Source organism: Rhododendron vialii, chromosome 2a, assembly GCF_030253575.1.
Source record: "Rhododendron vialii isolate Sample 1 chromosome 2a, ASM3025357v1".
Taxonomy (NCBI): Eukaryota; Viridiplantae; Streptophyta; class Magnoliopsida; order Ericales; family Ericaceae; genus Rhododendron; species Rhododendron vialii.
Genome location: NC_080558.1, coordinates 41,972,589 through 41,995,685, shown reverse-complemented (window position 1 = coordinate 41,995,685; position 23,097 = coordinate 41,972,589). Strand labels below are relative to the sequence as shown.

General features: G+C 38.6%; 2 protein-coding genes across 7 annotated transcripts; both read right to left on the bottom strand.

Moving 5' to 3' along the window:
• Positions 1 to 2,390: 2,390 nt before the first annotated feature.
• Positions 2,391 to 8,016, bottom strand: LOC131317549 (uncharacterized). The gene is made up of 5 exons (XM_058347089.1): positions 8,011 to 8,016; positions 7,758 to 7,924; positions 7,539 to 7,606; positions 3,605 to 4,693; positions 2,391 to 3,454 (listed from the first exon to the last, which is right to left on the bottom strand). The coding sequence occupies exons 1-5, from the start codon at positions 8,014 to 8,016 to the stop codon at positions 2,391 to 2,393; spliced, it is 2,394 nt and encodes a 797-aa protein (XP_058203072.1).
• LOC131317827 (uncharacterized) lies at positions 7,971 to 22,958 on the bottom strand. 6 transcript variants are annotated; one of them, XM_058347486.1, is made up of 7 exons: positions 20,459 to 20,694; positions 20,294 to 20,373; positions 19,945 to 20,114; positions 11,452 to 11,574; positions 9,223 to 10,224; positions 9,017 to 9,133; positions 7,971 to 8,938 (listed from the first exon to the last, which is right to left on the bottom strand). In XM_058347486.1, the coding sequence occupies exons 5-7, from the start codon at positions 10,195 to 10,197 to the stop codon at positions 8,135 to 8,137; spliced, it is 1,896 nt and encodes a 631-aa protein (XP_058203469.1). In that variant the 5' UTR covers positions 10,198 to 10,224; positions 11,452 to 11,574; positions 19,945 to 20,114; positions 20,294 to 20,373; positions 20,459 to 20,694; the 3' UTR covers positions 7,971 to 8,134. The 6 variants fall into 6 exon arrangements, with proteins under 6 accessions (XP_058203469.1, XP_058203471.1, XP_058203468.1 ...); XM_058347488.1 differs by lacking the exons at positions 20,294 to 20,373; positions 20,459 to 20,694 and adding an exon at positions 22,661 to 22,958; XM_058347485.1 differs by having other exon boundaries at positions 19,945 to 20,370.
• Between the last annotated feature and the right edge of the window lie 139 nt (positions 22,959 to 23,097).

The window sequence follows — 23,097 nt, the reverse complement described above, 5'->3', positions numbered from 1 at the left end:
TACTGCTCCTGTTTATTACTAGTTTTCTGTATTAGCTACTGTTTTTAAGTAAAAATGGTGTCTTATAAAACTGGAATCTGATATTTCGTACAACTCTGTGCCTCTGTATCATAATGTCACCTGATTTACTTCGTATATATGGTTATATAAACGTTGCTGGAATTAAGAAGCTGCTGCTGTTCTGTTGTGTGCATCAGATGTAATGTTCTGTTTTCCTATGCACACAGCTGTTCTGTTGTTTTATACATCTTAACTCAGTTGAACTTCATAATCTTACTTAATCATAAAGTACATTAACGTCATAAAATACAACTGATAAAAACCAAATACAAGTTTTGCAATGACGTGTCAGTAACATAACTTTTCATTTACGAAGCATCCCTTTAAACTTGGGTTATGAATGTAATCTTATATAACGTTTTATAACGTTATATAATATAACCTCACATGGTAATATTGAATTACATGATATTTACATTGCACTCATATTAACTCTAGTAAGTTATTGCTATATGTTTTTTTTGGAATTACATGCATGATTATCTATCTACTGTCCTTATAAGATTTTCCAATGCATCAGACTATACTGCACGACAACAAAAGCGACATGAGAACAGTTCTGCTAGACGCAAAGCTTCATCGTGTGTTTGAGAACGTCCAGCAACATGGGTCTAAATACTATCGGTACTTGGTATTCCCTATGAATGGCAGCGGGAACAAACCGCTAAGATTTACACCATACCATTGGACCATTCTGTTATTTGATGTTAGGAAAAAGAACTGGATGCACTACAATTCGTTGAAGAAGAAAGACGGCAGTGATCCAATTCTGAAAGACGCTACCGTTGTGGTACACTCACCAATACCATATACACAAATACTCATACTCTCAATCACGAACAATATCAACACCACTAATGTTGTGCTTTCCAAATGTAGAAAAAATACGTGGAGAATTACATGAATGCCAGGCATGCTGAGCTGAATAACCAAAGTACCGATACGGAAGTTCTATTTGAAGACCAGAAGTTCGATGCTCCAATATGCTCACCTAAAAATGCTCCACAACAACTAAATACATCGTAAGCTTCAAAACTCCTACATACAGTAGTTTGTCAAGAACTCAAAATAAACTTATCATATTTATTTGCCTCGAAACTATGCAGGGTTGATTGTGGGGTTATCGTATGCATGCTCATGGAACTAATGGCGCACCTTGAGCCAATCCCAAAAACATTGCCGAAGTCTGAAATTGATCAGTTCAGAGCTAGTTTAGTCTCTCGATTTTTGAACGATGAAGGTAGAAGCTAGACAATAAAGAAATGGGAAGCAAGACGGATGAGGAAGGGATCGCAATGACCAATCAAGAGATGGATAGTGAGCTGATGATGAGATTGTTTCTGATATGGGGAGTGAGATGGTGTGCTCAAAACAAATGTGGTTTTAAGTTTTGTGTAAAGATAGAAGAAAGATTGGACTTACATGGTACTAAACTCTTGGATGGTTCATTCCAAACGAAGTTTGACTTGACCACTGACTTGTAAACAAAATCCTATCTTATATGGTTTATATTAAACAAACTTTTTTGGGCTGTAATAATGCTGCTACTGTAGTTATGTTAGTACAGTTATGTTTGTACAGCTGTTGATGATATTTTGGTACAGTTTAATATAATTGAGAAGGGTTGCAGCTGCTAATGCTCCTGCTTATTAATAGGTTGCTGCTGTTTTTCTTCATGTTTACATTCTGTTTTGATTCTGTTATGCTGTCCAATTTAACCACATCTGAAGTTCCAAAGGCTTTTGTAATAGAATGTGTAAAGCGGAATGTGTAAAGCTCTGCTGTTATGCTGTCCAAGTCATGCTGTAATGCTATTAACAGAATGTGTAATTTGATTTTGCAAGCTGGTTTGTCCAAAAAAAGGATGTATCTCCATACAACTGATGAAGACCAACCACCAGTAAACCAAATAATGAGCCAAATAATGTTGTCAAGTTTTGCAATGAATTGTCAGGAACGTAACTTTTCATGTACAAAACATCCCTTTAAACCTTGGTAATGATTTAGTTATCAAAAAAATTGACAACATTACGAACATATATGGTCATATAATTGAGTATGACATACGTAACTTTAAAAGAAACCATACATAATGTTATATAACGTTATATAACTATAATAACGTTATATACAAGTGTACCTGAACAGGAGAACAAACTGTGCAAAACTCATGTATACAAAATATTAAACTCTTTATTTATCCATAATCCAAACAAAACAACTTCAATATTTAAAAATGAATAAGGAAAAAAAAAAAAACTAAAACCCCCCCAACTTTATTCTATTCTTCATCATAATCTCTTCGTTATTCTCATATTTGAATCCTTGCCTCATATATCACTTGGCTCTTTGCATGTTCTTTGGTTGTGCTTTGAAGCCTTGTGGCACGTCCCACATTTATTTGGCCTAGTATATGAATCTTCACCCCTTGAACGAATGCGTTTAACTTTGGGCCTACCTGCTGGCCGCCTGTTCCGTGGAGGGTTTATAACTCGTTCACCTCCATTTGTAAAATCAGGAATGTCACTCTCTACAACTGGATATATGGGTTCTTCGTATGCACGACGATACGCATCGACAAGGTATAACGGATCTATGTGGTCCACCAAAGTTCCTTCCCCTCCGCAAGCTTTTATAATAACCGTTGCAGCATGCCTACAAATGAAACCGGTAGACTGCCATTTACCACAAGAGCACGTCCTTTCCTCAACAGACACTACCTTAGGGGGAAGACAACGCACCTCGTACAAACCACCCTTCGACATAATGATCCTCCACGACCTTCCTTTCTTGATAAATCGAGCTAACTTCTTATCCATATTCGAACAAATAACTGAATTCCATTTTATCGACTTTACTCTCCTATCTGCCATTTGCTTCATAATTTTGCGACGAAGTTCATCAACTAAATAAAAAACAGGCATTTCCCGAGCTTTAAGAATCCAATTGTTAAACGACTCCACAGCACTAGAGCTCATCTCACCGTACCATTGACCTTTAAAATACGCGTTACTCCAATGCTCTTTAGGGACACTCGCAATAAAGGTCCTAGCTTTATCCCCACCAAATTGGTAAAAATCTTCCTCCGCAGCTTTGTAAACCGACACCGATGAAGCATATGCACATTTGTTGAACAATTCTACGAGCCTGTTTCGAAAACCTTTCCTAAACCGACCAGGAAAGTGATCCTTCAAGTTAAACTGTAGGTGATAAAGACAGTATGCATGATGACAACCAGGAAACATAACAGGAATGTTGTTGACAAGACCTGCGTTACGATCAGTAATAAAGGTAACAGGACGAGTGGACAATGTACTCCTCAAAAGGCCAAGAAACCAAGACCAATTAGCATCATTTTCAGCATCACAAATTGCATAAGCTATAGGGAATAAACCTGCACATGAATGATAAACGTATAACGTTATATGCAAACCTCTTTCATGTGTAGCTTCACATAACAGAACATACAATGTTATATAATAAAAAATGTACAAATGAAATATAATATATAAGGATATAACATAAAGAACGAACACAAACATACATTGATTTGCATCTTTCCCTGTTGCTACAAGGAGTGTTCCTTTAAATCTACCTTTCAAATGGGTGGCATCAAGACACAGAAAAGGCCGACAGTAATTGAAACCCTTGATACAAGCATCAAACGACACAAATAGCCGTGAAAACTCTTTGGTTACAGGATCAGATTCTAGCCTCAATACGCTCCCCGGATTCGTAGCCCTCGCAGCTTCAACGTACCACCGAAGCCTATCGAATGAACCTTTATAATCTCCATACAATTCCCCCCTTGCCTTCTCCACACCTAACCAAGCATTATGATAGCACAAATCAAGACCATACTTATCCGTAAACCAATCCTGCATGTCGATTGGAGAAGTCTTGGGTTTTTTCTCAACAATCCCTGCTATCTCATTCGCAACCAGACGGGATGACACACGCTTATGCTTATTGGTTCGGTATGTTGACCCACAATTATGCTCATTATGACACTTCTTAATATGAAATGCACCATTGGTCCTATTTAAAATAGCATGCACCTTCCATTCACACTCTGTAATAACACAAACAGCAGTAACCCTAAGTAAATCATTTTTCACGAAACGATACATGAAGCCATTCTCAATCGCGTATTTAGCCAACACAGCCCTGAACTCCTTCACACCTTTAGGAAACTCTTGTCCGACACCCTCTATCAAATTAGCCCAAGCTTCAGTCAAATACCTAGTCTCCGTATGTTTACAATACTTTTCTGCGGGGTCCATTCCATCCACATATTCTACCTCATCATCAACAACTTCATCAACATCATCCATTTCATCAATAGTACTACCAACAATTAACCGGCTACTAGGTTCATTCTCGTCAACCTTTGCATTTATGCGATCACAATTACTAAGCAAAAAAATCATATTCTCAAAATCAGATTCATTCTGAAGAACACAAAAACCATCCTCATAAGCATATGAAACAGAAAACCTCCCTACCGACAGATTCTTCCACCTATTACAAATGCTGCTTAAGACATCCTCCAACCTACCACCACCCGATAACCTCACCGGAAAAATCTCCAACCCATACTTACAAATAAACATGACTGTTGAATCCATAACAACTGCACATGTAACAATACACAACAAAAACAAAAACCGATAAGTAATGTTATATATCAAAAAGATGACAAAGTTTCAAACATATATGGTCATATATTTGCGTATGTCATAAGTAATTCGTCACTCTATATACAATGTTATATAACGTTATATAATACCAATAACGTTATATCAGTTTCAAAAACGTTATATAAGAACACTAACGTTATATCCATAGTATCTGGAAAGGCTAATATAGAAAGTTATATAACGTTATATAAGTAAAACGTTGTTATACTTATAGATACTTATATAACGTTGTATATAGAGACAGAGAGTGAGAGAGAGACGACAGAGAGAGACGAGAGAAATAGAGAGAGACAGAGACCATAGAGAGAATGAGAGAGATACCCAAGAGAGAGAGAGTGCCGACACCATCAACAGAGAGAAACAATAGAGATAGAGAGAGAGAGTGAGAGAGATACCCGGGATGGAGGGAGGCGATACTGCTTGGATCAACACAGGGAGACGACAGAGGATCACCGGAGAAAATTTATGCGAGATCAATCGATTTTTGCGAGACTCCTCTTTCTCTCTATCGCTCTATTCAGCGTAACCGTTATTTCCCGAGATCTTCGCGTGAGTGATTTCAAACGTAAGATAATGGGGTAAAAGGAAGAGATTTGAATTGGAGGGTAAATTTGTAAGGCATTATTTCCCTTTTAAAATGTAGTGGACTTTATGCCTTATCAAATACATATTAGTGGACTTAGTGGGTTTCAAATTTGATCAGTGGACCTAATGGGTTAAAAGTAGGCTATAGTGGACCCTAGGCCAATTTTTTATTGAAGTAATGGGGTGGGGAATCTGGGGATAATGGGGTTTGGTGTTGGTTGAGATAATGGGGTGGGGATAATGGTTGAAATACGAGTGAAATTTTTCAGTGCCGTGGGTATCGGGTGTGACCACCCGTGCATTCAGGTCGTTCATTTCGATTTTGGACGACTCAAATTAGGAGAGAGGAAAAGGAGACAAAAAAAGGAGAAAGAGTGATGGAATGAGAGGACCGAGAGTGTTTTAATCGAGGTCATCTAATACACTTTTAAACGGCCCGAATAAATTGTTCGGGCACCATATGAGCATGCCCACGTCGTCCCACCCGGCACTCAAAGATTTCTCGAGATAATGGGGTGGGGATACGGTGGGGTGGGACCCACCCCTATAATTGGTTTCCTTATTTGGCTGACGATTGGTTTCCTTATTTGGCCGATGGTTGGGAAATCTCAGGTGGATGCGAAAACGAGTCCCGTTCCGACCGCGCAGTCCGAGTTTTTGTCTCAAAAAATTCTAAAAGTATATACCGTAACCTACATAAAATATTTTAAGACTAACCCCGATCTCGATTTTTCATATAAAAATGTTGACAAGTAAAATATAATTCCATGCGGATTTTCAGATTGTGACATCTTAGGCTTCCCATTGGACAGGGTCCATTTTTAGGCCTTATTTCAAAACCATTTCAATGATCGGACTCCTTTATATCATACAAATTGTCGACAAGAACAATCATCTTAAAAAATAAGTTGATCAGATATTGATCGACACATGAGCATAGCCAAATATATATTTGTTGGCACGCCTAGTGGGACGTTGAATTGTTGAAATAACCATGCTACCCACACAGAGAATTCCACACAGATCGCGCACAAATTATTGTGTCGGGCCCATTACGGGTTCCACACAAAAGATCCAAGCCATTCATTAAATGTAAAACATTTTTTCAAGGGCTCTCGCGAAAAATCAGCTCAATCTAATACTTATATGTGCTCGATTTAATCATTTAACGTTTCATTATCCATACATCACACTAGATCGATATCATATTCATGGAATATGCTTCACTTTCAAGATGCCCAAGGGGCTTTGAAAAAATGTTTTACATTTAATGAACGGCTTGGATCGTTTGTGTGGAGCCCGGAGTGGGCCCCACGCACGGATCTGTGCGCGATTTTTGTGCTATAAGTCTATGCGAAAAGACTTACTTTTGTTGAAATCATCGTGAAAGTTAGAAAGCAAGGTGATGCTTCTCAATTGACTTAGGCTTTGGGAAAAGAAAAGGCTTACAACGAAAGTGGGGATGTGAATGAAGGCCAACTTATTGTCTAGAATGAACAAATTGGATTTAGTGGTAATCGTACGTGGAGTATCGCCAAACCAGCAAGAGGGTTGTAGGGAAGGTCAATATCCCTTCAGTTGACCTTGGTTCGAGCATAGACCATTCTATCAGAAGGCGACACCTCGCGATAGTAAAGTGACACACGACACAATTGAAAAAATTGACTGTCCAGTCAAAAGAGGACACGCAGCACCAGTGAGCAGGCAACACGTGGCAGCGCCGCGACGACAGCCTCGATGGGGTAAGGAGACCCCGCGAACAGGTCTCATGGACACACCAAGTAATTTGTATCTAAGTTTTATCACTATAACTGCATCTGCTGAGCTCCTAAAAAAGACCGGACTAGAGACGTCATCCACGTCTCCTGTTTTGCACGAAGGTCGCAAGATAACTGTTATAAACAAGAAAATCTAGAAAACATCCTCGTCCAAATAGTTCGTGAAGTAAAACAAAGGTTATGCAGTCGTCACAATGCTTTGAAATATCTGTTCGGAATGCTAGTCTGCACAGCTCAGCTTCATTCTGTCTTCTTCTTTTTGTCAATATTGTATACATTAGCGAGGTTAGTGGGGTGTTAAAGTTAGCAAGAGAGTCCAGAGACTATCCATAGCCCTGGCCCCCAAAGCCCCGCCTCTCGTGGTACTCGAACGTTGGTCACCAAACTCACCACTAGGTGGAGAGAGATGAGTTACCAGCTTCATTCTGTCTAAGCACTTTGGGCATGCTCGTGTGCTTCTGCATACGGGAGGCAACAAACAAACTACACGTCGGAAAGCAAGCATGAAAAGCACGGACGAGCACCTCTAAGAAAAAATTTCCCGACCGTCAAGTGCAAACCACGGTCGCCAATGAAGCCCCAACAAGCATCAAGCATTTCCAATGGCGATATAACTCTACCTGATAAAGATCACCAACGGACACTCGGTCTTGTCCTCGGAACAAATTCCATTCCTTCGACTATCAAAGTAGGCTGAAAGCTATTAATATCGACCCTAGGAATTTCCGGTCTGCACACACAGCTATGCTGCAATAGTAACATTGTCCACCATGGCAATCCCCCTAGCATTCTATCAGAGTTCTATACCACATAAAAAAATTCAAAGGAGAACATGTGAGAGAAGAAGTTGATCTAAGAGTCCAACTCGGATTAACTGATAAAGCTACTTCCATTAATCGTACATCATTCAAAGGTAACTTAAATTAAAGGTACATGATAAAGCTCCTTGGCCATCAAGCTGTGTCAACCATAAAAAGAAAAATATAGAAAACTAGTGCACAAACAGACAGGTCAGCGATGCGACAAAGATGGACCTGCAAATGAGTAGCGAGACGAAACTGGTGCAAGTGAAGATTGAGGCCCAACTACCTGATGTTTAGTAATTTGGTTATACTCGGATAACGCATTGGAAGCATAGGTTGAGTACAACGTTGCAGTATCAACATTTTCTGGCCTTCTCAAGTGAGTAGACTCAGTCAGGTAAGATTCTACCCTTCCAGTGAAAGAATGAGATCCTAATAAAGGTACCTCCTCTCCCCCCGAAGGTGGCCGATACAAGTCCAAATATGAACCACCATGCGGGTAAGTATAAGCAATCTTTGAGTAAGGGTCTACAATAGATGCCGAAGTTGTCGCTGCAAGGGAAGTTGAAGACCGCAGTTCCTGTCCTGGAAAAAGACCGTAAGTCTGGTTTTCGGACGCTATATGCGCATCATGACGAGTGGTTAGCTGTACTTGTGCAGGGGCAGCATCTGTATATTGATAACCTGGGTGCATCAGAAGGTGCTGTCTTACAGGATCCAAGTGAGGTTCCAAAGGAGGAGCAATTTGACTACTAGGTGGAGTGAACTTCAGTCGTTCCCCACGAAGACCGTAAGTTCGATATTCATTTTCACTAGGAAAATGATTTTGAGAGATATCTTCTCTCTCCATTGAAGGAACACTTCCGTACATAAGATGCTGACCACTGTACCTCCTACCTTCATCGTAGGTACGAAGATTTGAATCTTGAACTGCTGTCATTGTGGTGGGGCCCAAGGGTGGTGCATGTAAATGCACTTCAGCAGGCCTAAAAAGTTCTGTGAGCTTCTCAACCTGCAACAAGAAGTTTACATATCACAAATCATGAACTAATAATCGAACTGACAAAAAACTGGTTGTAGAGTCTCTTACTTGTACGTCTGTAAGTTCCGTATTAAACCGGTTCTTTTTGTCGTAGTTTTCCTTGATAGCCCTTTTGAAGACACTCTCCGGGAGGGGAAAACAATCTTGGTAAACACTGAAGCGCACCTGAAAGCTAAATACTCGTGAAAAAATGACCAAATTGCAAAGCAAGCACATGCATGCATTCAAGGAGGTCAGCCACAGTCGAAAGTTACCTGAGCAGGGAATCCCCCACCAAATGCTGCTGGCTCCAGTTTCAAGCCACCATTAGAGGATGCTGTATAGATCCCGTACAAAAGCTTGAGATCAAAATCATAGAGGAAAAGCTTGAGCCCTGGCTTGATGCCCAGCACTACCTCTTTGTTACCGATTGGTAAACCCATAAGGCTATAACGGAAACAGTCCGGTTTTGTCTTTGCATTACACATGCAAATCAAACCACCAAGCTTCTTTTTATTGTTTCCGTTCTGTTGGCTTACCAACTGACCATGCTTTTCTTCATTCATTTGGCCATGTTCGGTCTTCTTGAGCCACTTTTCTTTCTTCTTATCAAAATGTGGCTTCTTTTGCAAATCATCGAGCTTCTCTTTCTGCTTTTCATTCTGTTGGCTTTGCAACTGACCATGCTTTTCTTCATTCATTTGAACGTTTTCGGTCTTCTTGAACCACCTTTCTTTCTTCTGATCAAAATGTTGCTTCTTTTGCAAACCATCAAGCTTCTCTTTCTGCTTTTCAATCTGTCGAGTTTCCAATGGACCATGCTTTTCTTCCTTCATTTGACCATCTTCGATCGGCTTGAACCACTTTTCTTTGTTCTTAGCAAATTGTTGCTTCTTTTCAATATCGCCAAGCTTCTCCTTCTTCTTTTCACCCTGTTCATGATTTTCTTCATTCTCCAACCCAGCTCCCTTGTCTTGGTTCGTTTTATTACGCTGCCCACCAGTTGTACTCTTTTGTATCACACTTCGACTGTTATCATCCTCTTCCTCGTTATTGACACTTGGTTTTCTGCTCCCCAAGACACTCTTTTTCTTTTTCTTCTCTCGAGTCTGAGGAGTCTCTTTGTTCAGAGTGTTTCTTGAAATTTTAGGCTTGGCCTTCAATGATTTTGGAGTTCTATTTTGAGATGATAATGGTTCTGAGGAGGCTCCAGCAGTATTCCCACCGAACTTCTTTCTTAAGCGACCCATAGACTACGCAACACAGAAAAATGTACCCTGCAAGCAATCATCGTTGTTTATAAGCAAAATGATAAAAGCTAGGCAAAAGAAGCACTAGTATATATTGGTATAAAAGAAGGGAAACCAGTGAAGGGCTTCCCAGTATATAGTAAAGTTTATCAGGGTATGATTCTGGAAGTGGAAAATCACTGGGGGAACTCAAATCAGGTCACATAATGGAAGTCAATATTGTCGAATGATCAATATCTTGGGTCAGCTAAACTAGCTAGGAAAGCAGGATACTCTCCAATCTCCAGTACTCATAAAACACAACCGTTTAATCTGTGTGCATACCATTATAGAAGTCCTACTCCTACCAACAATATTCATTCAAGAAAAACAACTCCAACACCTACACAAACTATATTTCTACAACTTTTCCTTGTCCGCCTAATATTTATGCACTTTCATCAATCAAACGGTTTAGCTGTCATAGCTGAAATGTTTTGTTTTCGGTTCTATCCCAGATGTTTAGAGAACTTACATATCAAAGCTATCTTGGTCCAACATGCAATAATTTGGAAAATTGAACCCAAAAGGAAGGGACCAGTTCACTGGTTGAACCATTGGGTCAAGCCGAATCAAGCCATGACAACGTACTGTGTCACAACTCACTAGCAAAATCTAAAACGTCATATAAATACTCAAAACCAGCATAAAACCAAAATTGAAAATATCAAGCCCTTCTAAAATATCACATGCTTTTTGGCCTCATAATAATACTAAGAAAACTCATGGCACTTAGAAGTTAAACCATCTCTTTGGAATTGAGGCAATTAGATGCACTCTTGTCATACAAGTTTGAACAAATAAACAAAAATTAGTAATCAGTGTTAACAAGGATACAGATGGCCAGTGCTTAGGGATTACAACGTCAAGGCCGAGGCTGCATGTTCGGGGCGTTCACCATACAGAGTTGGCAAGATTTTTCCCTTTCAAGTAAGTGTGGGTTTAGCGAGCGACCTGGTCTGGTTTCACAGTTGAAACGAGCCGGAGGTTCACGTGGTTTGAACAGGTCTAAGAAGGTTTACATGCCAAAGGGTTGCCTAGGGTTACACCCAATCAAAACTTGGACTACGGTCCAACCAGTTCACGATCTGATCCCATGTTCAATGGTCCAAAACGTATTTAAGTATTTAGGTAATCGACATGAATGTAGAGAATGGATAATATTCTCACTTCAACCTTTCTTGTACCACTTAGATAACAAGTTTATGTCATTACCAAACCAGATATGTCAGACTTTTCCCCTCAGCTAAGGTTGGGGCGGGGTGGCAATAGAGATTAAGAAGGCAAGTCTTCATACACCGCTGGACGCCCGCCAGTTTAATTGTGCATGTCCGACCCCTGGTTGACATGTGGAGAGTTAAACAACAAATCCAACACATAAGTATCACAATGAAACAAAGTGAAGTGCACTTGAAGGCTACTGTGATTAATAAGGAATACAAAGTATTTGAGTAACAAGAAATCTAATGGACCTAGTGTGAAACATATGAGACCTCTCAATGCAGAGATTGGGAATTTGCATAACAAACTACGTGAGAAAGAGACTATTGGTGATTGGTAGTAGTAATGGTGTTGGAAACCCTAATAGCTAGGGTATTGGTACAAGTCGTACTGTTTGGAAGGATATCATGTTAAATCATAAGGAATACAATCCTCATGTGTTTTCAATATTTTCCTCCTGAGATCAGGAATAATCAAGCATGTGTTCCTCAACTCTTGAAGAAGGCGCTCTAAAGTGGAAACGAGGTGTAGTAGGGTACTTCCTTGATAGGAAACTGCCACTCCTAGCTGTTAAAAAGATTGCCATGAAATCTGGGCAAGATTGGGTAAAACTGATGTCCTTTGAACTGAACAAGGGCTCTTGTTCTTCTATCTTGAATCTTGATAATGATTCTTCTTTTAGAATATTGAAGGAAGCTGGCACATGGAATTTTGGTGGTGGATCCATGATTCTTAAACATTGGCAAGCTTGTATGAATTTCGAAAGGAACAGTTAACTATGATTCCTATTTCGGGTCAATTCTATATCACTCATTGCAGCTGTAGAATGAACACGGGTTGGGTTACACAGCAAGTGTTGTTGGTAAACCTCTCCATGCAGATGATATGACTGAATCTTGGAAAAGACTCAGCTATCTAGGATTTGTATTGAAGTTGGGTTCGAAGATTTCTTACCTCAATCTGTTGATGTTCACTTTGCTAATGGGACTTGTATGCTGATCCCTGTCAAGTATCAATGCAAGCCACTGTCTTGTCTTGCAAGGTTTTTGGTCATGGTTGTATTCAAGATGCTGAGAATGAGAGGGTCCCAACCCAAGGATTGGCGAGAAGGTTTGGGTATCACAAAGTGGAGATGTTTTACCTCAGAATTCTGGAAATGCTGCAGAGTTTGAGATGGTCCAATGTACTAACACGGGTTTTGAGATTGATCGGCCCTCTGCTGATGGCCAGGAAGTTTTTCAATCCTTGACTCAAACCCAATGCTGAATCCTACTTAGCACAATATGGAGGTACTTATGGCAAAAGACTACTGCTGATACAGTGAGTGCTCAGGTTGTGCCTCAACCACTGGATGAAGCTGGGGGGTTACTTAGGTGATCCATAACAGTACAAGCATGGGTTCTAGGCCTGTTGCTAGGATGAATGAATGGTATTCCTCAGAAGGCAAACAGTCAGAAAGTAGGTTCAAAGCCTTGTGGAATGGATGATAAAAAAAAAAAAAAAAAGCCCTTGGGGAATGTAGATTTTATGCAGTTTGATCTTGTTGCTACCTTGGGATTGGATGAAATGCTGGATATTGAGGATGACGTTAATTTCCATTTCGGTGATAGGGGCCAGCTTAAGAATGCTGGGATTCCCTCTCTAGCTGAAGTTTCAGTTCCTACCACTGGTGGAGCTGAGAATAAATGTGCCAAAGTTCCTTCAAAATAAGGGGGGAAGTCTAAGAAAAGATTGGAATTACGCTGCAGGACTGGTGCGGGCCTTAATGACCCCAATTAACAGCTCGAGGTGAGGAAACTCATCACGGTTAATAAGTCGTCCATTATGGGTTTTGCTGGAAAAAAAATAGATTGGATAATCTGATGTCAATAGCTATTAACTATCTCCCTTAGTGTTGGTCTTATATGCATAGCATTGGCTCTGGGGTGGTCGCTAGGGCTCTTTTCCTGAGGAGTTTTCAGTTAATTTGATTGGTTCTGACCTGCAACACATTTGGGGTAGAACACCTGCAATCAGAAAGGAAATTGTGTTTCTATGGTCTATGGTATGAAATAAACATGTTGATAAGAGGATCTTCATGGAGGCAGTTCTTTGGATTTTCCAGTGCATTGAGGGATGAACCTTGAATACTTCGGGGGATTTTAACTCTGTAACGGGAGTTAATGAATAGCTGGATGGTTGTGCTTTTGACCTCCAAGCTGCGGCTGAGTTTAACTCCATCATAGATACTCGGCTTGATGACATGAATGCCAAAGGCTTTTGGTTTACTTGGTCATGTAAGAATGGCGGAATGGGTGACAAGAAGAGAGAATTGATACAGCCGTGGTGAACGATAAATGCGGCAAGAGGAATTCACTGGATTTGAGGCTTAGTTTGCTGCTCCAGTTGTTTCAGATCACTGCCCCCTAATGGTTGCGGTCGCTAAGGGGGTTAAAAGGAGATTGCCTTAATTTTCAATTTGTGGATGTTTCATAACAGATTACAGATATTCTAGACTAATCGGGGATGAAGCCAGGATTTTAACTTAGTAGCGGCAAATATGGAAACATAAAAGAAAAATAGGAAGAACTACAAATGAAAATTTATTGACTTAAAAATTAAAATAAAATCTATGCAATAATGTAATTTCTGATATGCACGCAAAGTACCAACAAAAGGGTAAATTTTTACCCAATCTCTCTCTTAAAGTGAGGCATCTTAAATTGCATTCGACGCTCTTTCATGTCGTTAAAAGCATCAATGATAGCATTAACATCAACACCTCCAGCAATATCTTTCTCAATGTACTGGATCAAGAAACTATAAAAAATTCATCTTGTGCAATTAAAATGATAAATTGTGGACTTTCTTATTTTGTTCAAAACTTGACACAAATCTGAAATGGTAACCAGATTTTCAAACTCAATATACTTAGAAACATAGAACTTATAATTTATAATTGAGATTTCAAATGCAATTTTCTTGCTATGTTACTTCAAATGGAAGGAGAGAAATCAGAAAATTTTCTATCATGCGATTAAAGACTCCAAGACTCTAAACAGCAATATTGACGCTGCCATTTGAGATAGGATGAGTTCTTGGAGAATTGAAAGGGTGCCACCAGAGAATTAGGAGGCATGCAGCGAACGGTGATTGTGTAATGTGTACAAACATTTTGCAGAAGGCCAAGCGCTTAGGCAGGAGTTGAGTTCGTTTTCGGTTTGTTTCTAGTTTCTTTGCTGTAGGTGAAGGGGTATGCCCCTTGTGTTCTCTTGGAGCCTTGTGATTTTGTAAGTTAAATTACTTTAAAAAAAGTAAAGTGCCCTTATGGCACAAACTAAAAAAAATAGATTTTCCTCCAAATAGCCTCAAAAGCCTAGCCCTCTCAAAACCTAATCCTAATAGCATGTTAAAGCATACTCAAAAGAATTGACTATAAGTGGAGAGGCCACTTAGAATCATTTACCACTTCTATTTTCATTTGGCAGGTGATAATTCACTAGTGTAAAATGAGTTGTTAACGTGGAGTTGATACATCCCTATAAAATACAGAGCATCATAAGCAAATTAGGACTCATTGGTGACCCCTAACACCCGATATAGCCAATGTTCTAAAAGTCACTAGTCGGGCGGTCGGCCACCTTCGAGCGATTAATTGGTGCATATTAATTAGTAATCGGCAATTAAGTGTTAGTCAGACCTAATCGGATAGGCCCCGTCGGTGAGCACAAACACGAATACATGTGCTGTTATATCCTCCACCGTCCATGTGGGTATGTTGGACTTATAGAAGAATCCATCTAACATTGCTCATAATGAAAATTTTAAACCTAAACCCACATGGGCCAAGTGAACGCATCGAACGAAAGTCACGCGAGTCGTTTCTTCTATTGCTCATAATGAAAACCTTAAACCTAGGGAAGCCCACATGGGTCTTGTCTTCTTTTCTTCTATTGCTACCTGATTAAAAAAAAAATCCTTCCGTACATCGGAATTTCAGAGTTCAAGAGTTCAAACTAGAAACATAGAACAACAGATACATAAGAACAAAATTACACCCTTAGATGGCCAAAATACAGCATATCTTCAAGCACAAAGTGTCTCATCCTCTATGTAGCACGGACATGGAAAATTCTATGAAAATCGGGACATGCACACGGCAGGGGATACAGCAACAAATACATGTATACATCATTTTACTGAGCACTACCAAACTCTAAGAAAATGTGGACATGCTACCTGATACATCCACTCTCACACTATGTTAGCACCGCCACGGATACGAACACGGAAATTCTAAAAAAAATTGGGACATGGAGACCGGAGAAACAGCAAAAACTGTATGTTTATATCAATGTGCCGAGCCGTATATATACGTGTCCTACGCATATGCTCGTAGATATTTAGAGAGAGGTATACCTATGTCTCTAAAGTCGAACAGATACATATATATACAAGAGAGAGAGAGAGAGAGAGAGATACCTCGATGAAAAAGGCAGAGGTCGATTGGAAGCGAGAGAAGGCGGCGGAGGTAGATCGATCGAGAGAGAGACGAAAGCAAAGATAGGTCGGTGAAACTGAGCGACCGATTAGATACTAGGCTTTCGGATATCGTATTTAACGTTGGGCAGTGAAACTCCCTTTCTCGTCGTTATTAATGTGAATTTACTATTTTAGCTTTCATTTTTTTCCACACTGGGGGTGGGGGGGGGGGGGGGGGGGGGGGGGGGGGGGGGTAATAATAGCAAGTTCACATGAATAAAGCCAAAAAAAAAAAAAAGGGTTACAAATGGTAAAAAAAGGAATGCTAACTAGCCTTTACTTATCTTCTTCTCTTGGATCTCATCTTGAGAAACATGCTCCCATTTTAACCGTTAGGACTATGGTTATGCGTCATACTGCTCCCCTTGTCCTAACCGGGAACCCAGATGAAACTGTCTAAATTATTTACTTAGTCGGAGTCATCAACTGCCTCACAAGGATGAATTTTTCAGGAAATTAACTGTAACCACTAGCCCACAAAGAACTAACCGTAACCTCGGGAGTACATACTATAATATAACACCACATTTTATCTCTTATTCATAAAGAACAATCACGCAATGTCATACCCTAAGGTTTTAAACCAACAATCAACTGTTATACCCTGGCTTTATTTCTCCAAATTGGACTTTGTGGATAACCTCCAACAGGTTTGGATTCCACTGGATAACCCCTAAGAATCCCATTAAAACATCATTCATTTGGCTAACCACTCTTCACATCAATAAAACTCTGTAGAATAACCTCCTCAGATCCCATCACATCATCTCTCATTTTTTTTTATTTCCTTCAACTTAATAATCGTCTATGTGTGATCTCTACTCCAAACTAACTCATGAACTTAAAGTCCGATCTAGCACGTACAACATGATTCATCAATAACAACATAACTAATAAAAATGATACATTTCAATGGGTATCAAGTATAACAAATAATAATTTAGCAAGTAAGTAAACACACGTAATGTTTTATGATTTTGGCTGAGGACTCTTTAGGTTGTTAAGTTCTGTTGACCAAGTAAATATGTTCTTTCTATAAATTTCTAAAGCTTCATTTGCTTTATTTCACTAAGTAAACTAGTAATTAAGATAATTAAGTTTCATTACATTTTTAACGTACTATGCTTTAAAATATCGTTTGTATAAAAAGGTGTTGGAATGACCCGGATTTTTGACCCAATTTTTTTTAATACAAATTTATATTGTTAAATTCTTAATTCAATAATTAATTAGATTGAATAATTAAAATATATTATTATGTGTACAATTAATATTATTTGCACTATTGTATAAGATATGTATTTAAATTTTAGATATACAGGGAATCAGGGATTTATATTCATCTCTTATCTTTCCTATCTAAACCCTAGGTAGAACTTTAATCAAACTAACTCTCTACTTCTCTCTCTCTCTCATCTTATACATACACGCGTCCAGATACATTCTCACCATGTACATACATGCGTCCACATACATTTGAATTGAAAACCCCCCCAAACGTGGCACTTGTCCCCTATCCTTTTTATCATTATCAGTATCCATCTCCTTCACTCTCCTTCCCCATTCCACCACTTCTACACTTATCCTCTCACATTCTTACTACCTTATTCTCTCTCATTATACATACCCACATAAATCCGAAAATTGAACACCAGCATATTATTTCACTTCCAATTCTATTGTTGAGTCTAGAATAGAGAGAGAGAGAGAGGGGGGGAGAGAGAGAGTTGTGGCCGTAGGTGTGTGCACACTGTGAGTTTCATGGGCACACCGCCGCTGCGGGCCCTGTCGGAGTGCCACAGGATGCTGCCTCGAGATTTCAAAACCACCACGGCGATCTACAGACACCGTACAACACTTATTCGGACTTAGAATCGCGTTTGAGGTAGTTTTCCGGAAATCCAAAACTTTAATCTGCATTTTAATGGAGTTAAGACTTAGATTTAAAGTTTATTAAAGATGATGACCTGCTGTTAAATTGTTAATTTATTTTTAGTCCTATTTATATTAAAATTCAGTCCGATTGTGCTGGAATGATTAGTGTTATACCCTGTGAAAATTTATGATCGTTTAACAAGTGTTTGGTGGTGAAATTATTATTGATGATGCATTGCTAATTTGTATTTGAGTGGACGTTTACGTGTTTAATAAATTATTGGGGTAGATAAATATTTATGAAATATTAACAAGAATATTTTATTAGTAAAAATTTATTTAGATTGTAAACAAAAAATATTTTAGATTATATATTAGTTAATCTTTAACTCTAATAAATAGAATAGCCTCTCATAATTGTATTGTTATAAAAATCTCATATTAATATTTAATATAGTTAGTAAATACTAAATTTAGTAATAAGTATTTTTCAATAAAAAATTAGTTTGTAAAATTTATGAATAATATGAGAGTTAAAGATAATGTTTAAATAGTAGAAATATTTTATAAAATTTCTAGACGAGAGATGTAGACTTAATTTTAAGTGTAGTAATTAATTGCTTGACTGAATATTATTTTGTTACTCGCATGATTAATTCTATGGCAGAATAAATTTTATCGCATGGTTATGTGTTGTTAGCATGTTAATACTTTTAGTTGAAATGTTGAACCGTGTGGTATTTTGTTGTGGCAGTAGATTGGACAAATAGGTTCCCGGGGTGATTACGAGTAGTAAATCATATAGACGATGATAAGTAAATGGAAAATGGTAAAGTGTTGAAAGTGTGAGTATTGTGAATTGAGCCATGGTGATGGCAAAGGTAACTTATGGGGCCCTGTGTTGAAATAGGTTACCTGTGGGGCCCAGTGTTGTGACACTAACGTATGATACGTCATGGGAAGTTTCTTTTCGAGGAAGAGAATGGCACAACAAGAAAATTCACCATTCCCGACTAACCATTTAGTCGGCAAATGTGAGATTTTTAGTCGGCGAAAGGATTTCCCGACTAAATAATTTAGTCGGCAGTTTGGTTGACGGAAGAGAGTTGGCAAATGTATTTGCCGACTATAAAATATTTAGTCGGCTAAAGTTTGCTTTTTTATCGACCATCGTGTTTAGTCGGAAATTAAAATTTAGTCGGTAAATGTTCAGGCTATCACCAACTAAACTTTAGTCGGGGAATGTTAACACTCATCGGCGACTAATTGTTTAGTCGGCAATAACAGATTTTTTTTTTAAAAAAAAAACTGGGAAATAACATTCAGCGACTAATTTTTTTAGTCGGCAATAATAGATTTTTTTAAAAAAAAAATTGGAAAATAACAATCAGCGACTAATTTTTTAGTCGGCAATAAAAGTTGTTTTTTTTATAAAAAAAAAACTAGGAAATAATACACCTTGGTAACCAATTCTAAAAGCTGAAATCCCAAAAACTGCTACAATCCTTTTCCCATTTTCATTCCTTGTAAATTGAAGCCAACGATCATTACATCCACATTTGCCAACGTGCTGTAATTAATAGGAAACTAAAAATTCCAATAATTAGAATTGTCCACCAATTATTTAGTAAACAAATTATATCCAAATCCCTAGAGTGCAAAATAATGACACGTCGAACGACAACAAGGGAAAAAACCAAAAATTGAAGCAACAGTATACTAACCATGTAATATTAAACAAAATGTATCCAAACAAAAAGTTCAACTCGCTGCACGTAGAACCAAAAATCGAAGCAACAGTATACTAACCATGTAATATTAAACAAAATGTATCCAAACAAAAAGTTCAACTCGCTGCACGTAGAATCCACAACCAAAATCTAATATTGATCTTCATAGTCCGTAACCCAAAGCAGAACCGTGGGATACTCCACTAAAATGACAATTTGTAAAAAAAACAAACAAACCACCATCTATTATGCAATATGATCTTGTGCACTACCAAAATCAAATGCAGTCGGTCTTCTACTATATTACAATATAGGATGTAGCAGGAATAGATGTAGCAAGAATATTGATTGAGATACTAACCTGATCAAAACTTGAAGATGGAGCAGTCTTAATTGCTGTATCCAGGGCAGGGAGGGGTACTTTGCTGAAAAGTGCTTAAGTTGTATAGTTTTGAGCTATTGCAGGTAGAAGCTGCACTGTAACGAGGTGGGGGGAGAGGGACCCTTATTGAAGCATTCCCCATCCCTCAACTGTTAAAGAAACAAAAAAAAAAAAACATATTTGTTTTAGTAACTGGAGGTTAAAGTCTTGGTCCAAAATACTTGTGGTATAAGAGTTAATTTTTTACCTAAACTACTGAATTTCAGCAAAATGCAGACATGGACACTTGCTGTATTGTCAATATTCAAACGGACAAACTAGTGGGAACCTTAAAATTGACAAAGGCTTGATCGGGGATGTTATCATCAAACTCCCTCATCGTGTCCCAAGGGCCACCTCCTACGCCTACTAAGAAAACAACAAGGGGTACTACGATGAAGCAGCATAAAAGTACGTGTTCCAAAACAAAAAAGATAGAAAGAGAAAGGTCAACCTAAGTCTCGAGTTATGAAAAGGTTGACCTTGCTTTTATCAAAGCATCGATAGTCTTCTCTTCCTGCGGACTGACTTGACCATGCGCATTATCAACACTTCTTGTCACCTAATAGCAATGGAAAATCAATGAAGTACTTGACAATGGGCTCCCAATCCTTTATGCTAAATACTAAGTCGCTTCTCAAGTAGTCCTAGGAATTTTCATGTAGTTTCAAATGAGTTTATTTTGCCCTCTATTCTTTAAGCAAATACAGAGCTCATTGACTGCTCCTACCCCCATCATAGCCTCTTAAAACTAAATGACTGTTCCTACCTCCATTCTTCGAAAAATCAGGATATAGCAGGTTGAATCATACCATTTTTTAACTAAATGGCTGTTCCTACCTCCATCCTAACCTCTAAGCAATGGAGCTATGTAATTAAAATACAACTACCAATAGTCTATCAGTAGTTAACCAACCTATTTCTGAAGAAATGTTAATTCCACTTTGTAGTGCGTTACTGTAGCTTGGGCCCTTGACTACATCTGCTAAATATTGAGCCGAACAACTTTACGAGTGACAATATCTTATCTCAAAATTCACGAGTAAATAGCCAAATGAATAAGAAAGGCCGTATGGCAAAACCGCATAATATTCAACCAAATGACGGTATGACTCAAGATCCCTCGACAAACATAGCTAGTTCAATCCACAAAAGATGAAGGGGATGAAACAAACACATGATGAGGTGAAAGAACCTAATAGCTTTATTTATTGATCCTATGTGATTTACTGTATAACATGCACTTTTTTTTTTATTAATTTGCTATGAAATTCCAAAGCTTGTGTCTAGTCATATCATAACAGAAGACAGAACAGGACAAGTACATTGCAATGATGAACCAATTACAGAACAAGTGAACAACCAGAATTCAGATCAAATAGGAGTTTCCTACCGGAAGGACTGGAGGAAAAAGCATTTAACCATTGCATTTCAAAAGTGAAAACAAACTAAACAAATTGCAATTGCAAACATTATAATTCAACTTCAGTACTTCACCAATTTAAAGCAGTATAATTTCAACTACAACAAGGTCTAGCTACAAAACCCATATCAATTTCCATCAGTTGAGAGAAGTAACAAATCCATTTTCTGTTAACGAGGTGCCTTCTTTCCATCCAATGCGCTATGCATTCCCTTTCGGCAGATCCGAGCATCAATCAATATAGTAAGGAAATGTAGTGAGCCTTGAAAAGGCTCCAAACTCCTAATCCTGAATTTCTAGAATTTTTACTTTTTTAATTGGTCAAAAGGAGAAGATTTCTGGTGGGAGGGGAACGTGGGGGTTGAGAGAGAGACAGAGAGAGAGAGAGAGATTTTCTGGTGGGAGGGGATCGTGGGGGGTTTTGAGTATGTGTGAGGGAGAGAGAGCGTGCGTGTGGCAACGTGGGAGTTGGCTGCCTCGGTGGGGAGTTGGCTAAGAGTGGGGAAACGAGTGCAATTCTCTCTCTCTCCCCAATTCGATTAATGGGTTTTCCCAATCTTTCTCTGATACTCTTCTCTTTCTCTCAATGGCCATTGGCCAAAATAATGGCTAAGCTAAAAGTAACTACTCCAATTTGAAGCCCTTTTTCGATGCTTAAAGTGTTGTTCTAAAAAAAATTTGCTTCAACCCAAAAAATAAAAGAGGTATGCTTCTTAGTTCTTACCTAATTTTTTAATTTTCCTGTCTATTTAGTATAGTAATCTGTTTCAACTCCAACCTAAAAAGCAGTGTGTAACTCTGGCTGTTGGTTTTTAAGTCCCAAATAGTTGAATGTTCAAAATTAGTACCCATTTCTAGAAAAACCATTTCGTAACCCTAACACACATAAACAGAGTGTAACCTCGTACTACAATTTTTCGATTTCTCCTGTATGATTAGTCTTAGAAAAAGAAAAAAAAGACCAAAACCTAACACAGACATTACTAAACATACAAAATACAAATTGTACTTAAAAATTATTACCCACCTCTAAAACAGTTTACTGTCAACAAGCAATAGCCTCAGTTGCAATTGGCAGTAGCAAGAAGGAATTAACATGTGGTCAACAAACAGGAAAACGAAAATAGTAGCATGAATTAACATGTTTTCACATCAAAACCACAAGTACTTGCAGTAAAACGGGACAAAGCCGACGATCGTGAATGAAAACGAGCCAAGGTTGTAAATACTCACCGTTTGAGAGTTGTGTGTCACTGGAAACGAAGAGAGACAGTTGTAGATCTAGGGTTTGAGTCGTTTGAGTTGCTGAACGGCAGCAGCAACGGAACGGAAATAGCAGTCGTTGAACGATCACCGACTCACCGCCGGAAATGGAAACGGAAACGGCAAAGGCAGTCACCACCGGTCAGTGGTCACCGACTACGGCTTCACTGTTTGAGAGTTAAGAGGGAGAGAGAAAGACGTTGAGAGAGAGAGAGAGAGAGAGAGAGAGCCGCAAGAGAGAGAGAGCCGAGAGTGAGAAGAATTGTGTGGGGACACTATCCCATGTCAGGGTAGAAATAGATTTTTTTCACACACGTGTGCATGTATGGAATTTAAACTAATAATTAAATCTAACACATAATCGATCTACTAATAAATTCATAATAACAATGTGAATTTTTATTTGA

What these genes read in the sequence shown, in the direction of transcription:
- LOC131317549 (XM_058347089.1), bottom strand. An exon ending in GCTTAGACAGAATGAAGCTG is followed by an intron (nt 4,694 to 7,538) that starts GTAACTCATCTC and finishes TTACATGTGCAG; the next exon opens with TTGTTATGGATTCAACAGTC. An exon ending in AGGGAAAGATGCAAATCAAT is followed by an intron (nt 3,455 to 3,604) that starts GTATGTTTGTGT and finishes ATTCATGTGCAG; the next exon opens with GTTTATTCCCTATAGCTTAT.
- LOC131317827 (XM_058347488.1), bottom strand. Translation starts at nt 10,197, where the DNA reads ATGGGTCGCTTAAGAAAGAAGTTCGGTGGGAATACTGCTGGAGCCTCC. An exon ending in GTGGGGGATTCCCTGCTCAG is followed by an intron (nt 9,134 to 9,222) that starts GTAACTTTCGAC and finishes TTTAGCTTTCAG; the next exon opens with GTGCGCTTCAGTGTTTACCA. An exon ending in CGGAACTTACAGACGTACAA is followed by an intron (nt 8,939 to 9,016) that starts GTAAGAGACTCT and finishes TTCTTGTTGCAG; the next exon opens with GTTGAGAAGCTCACAGAACT.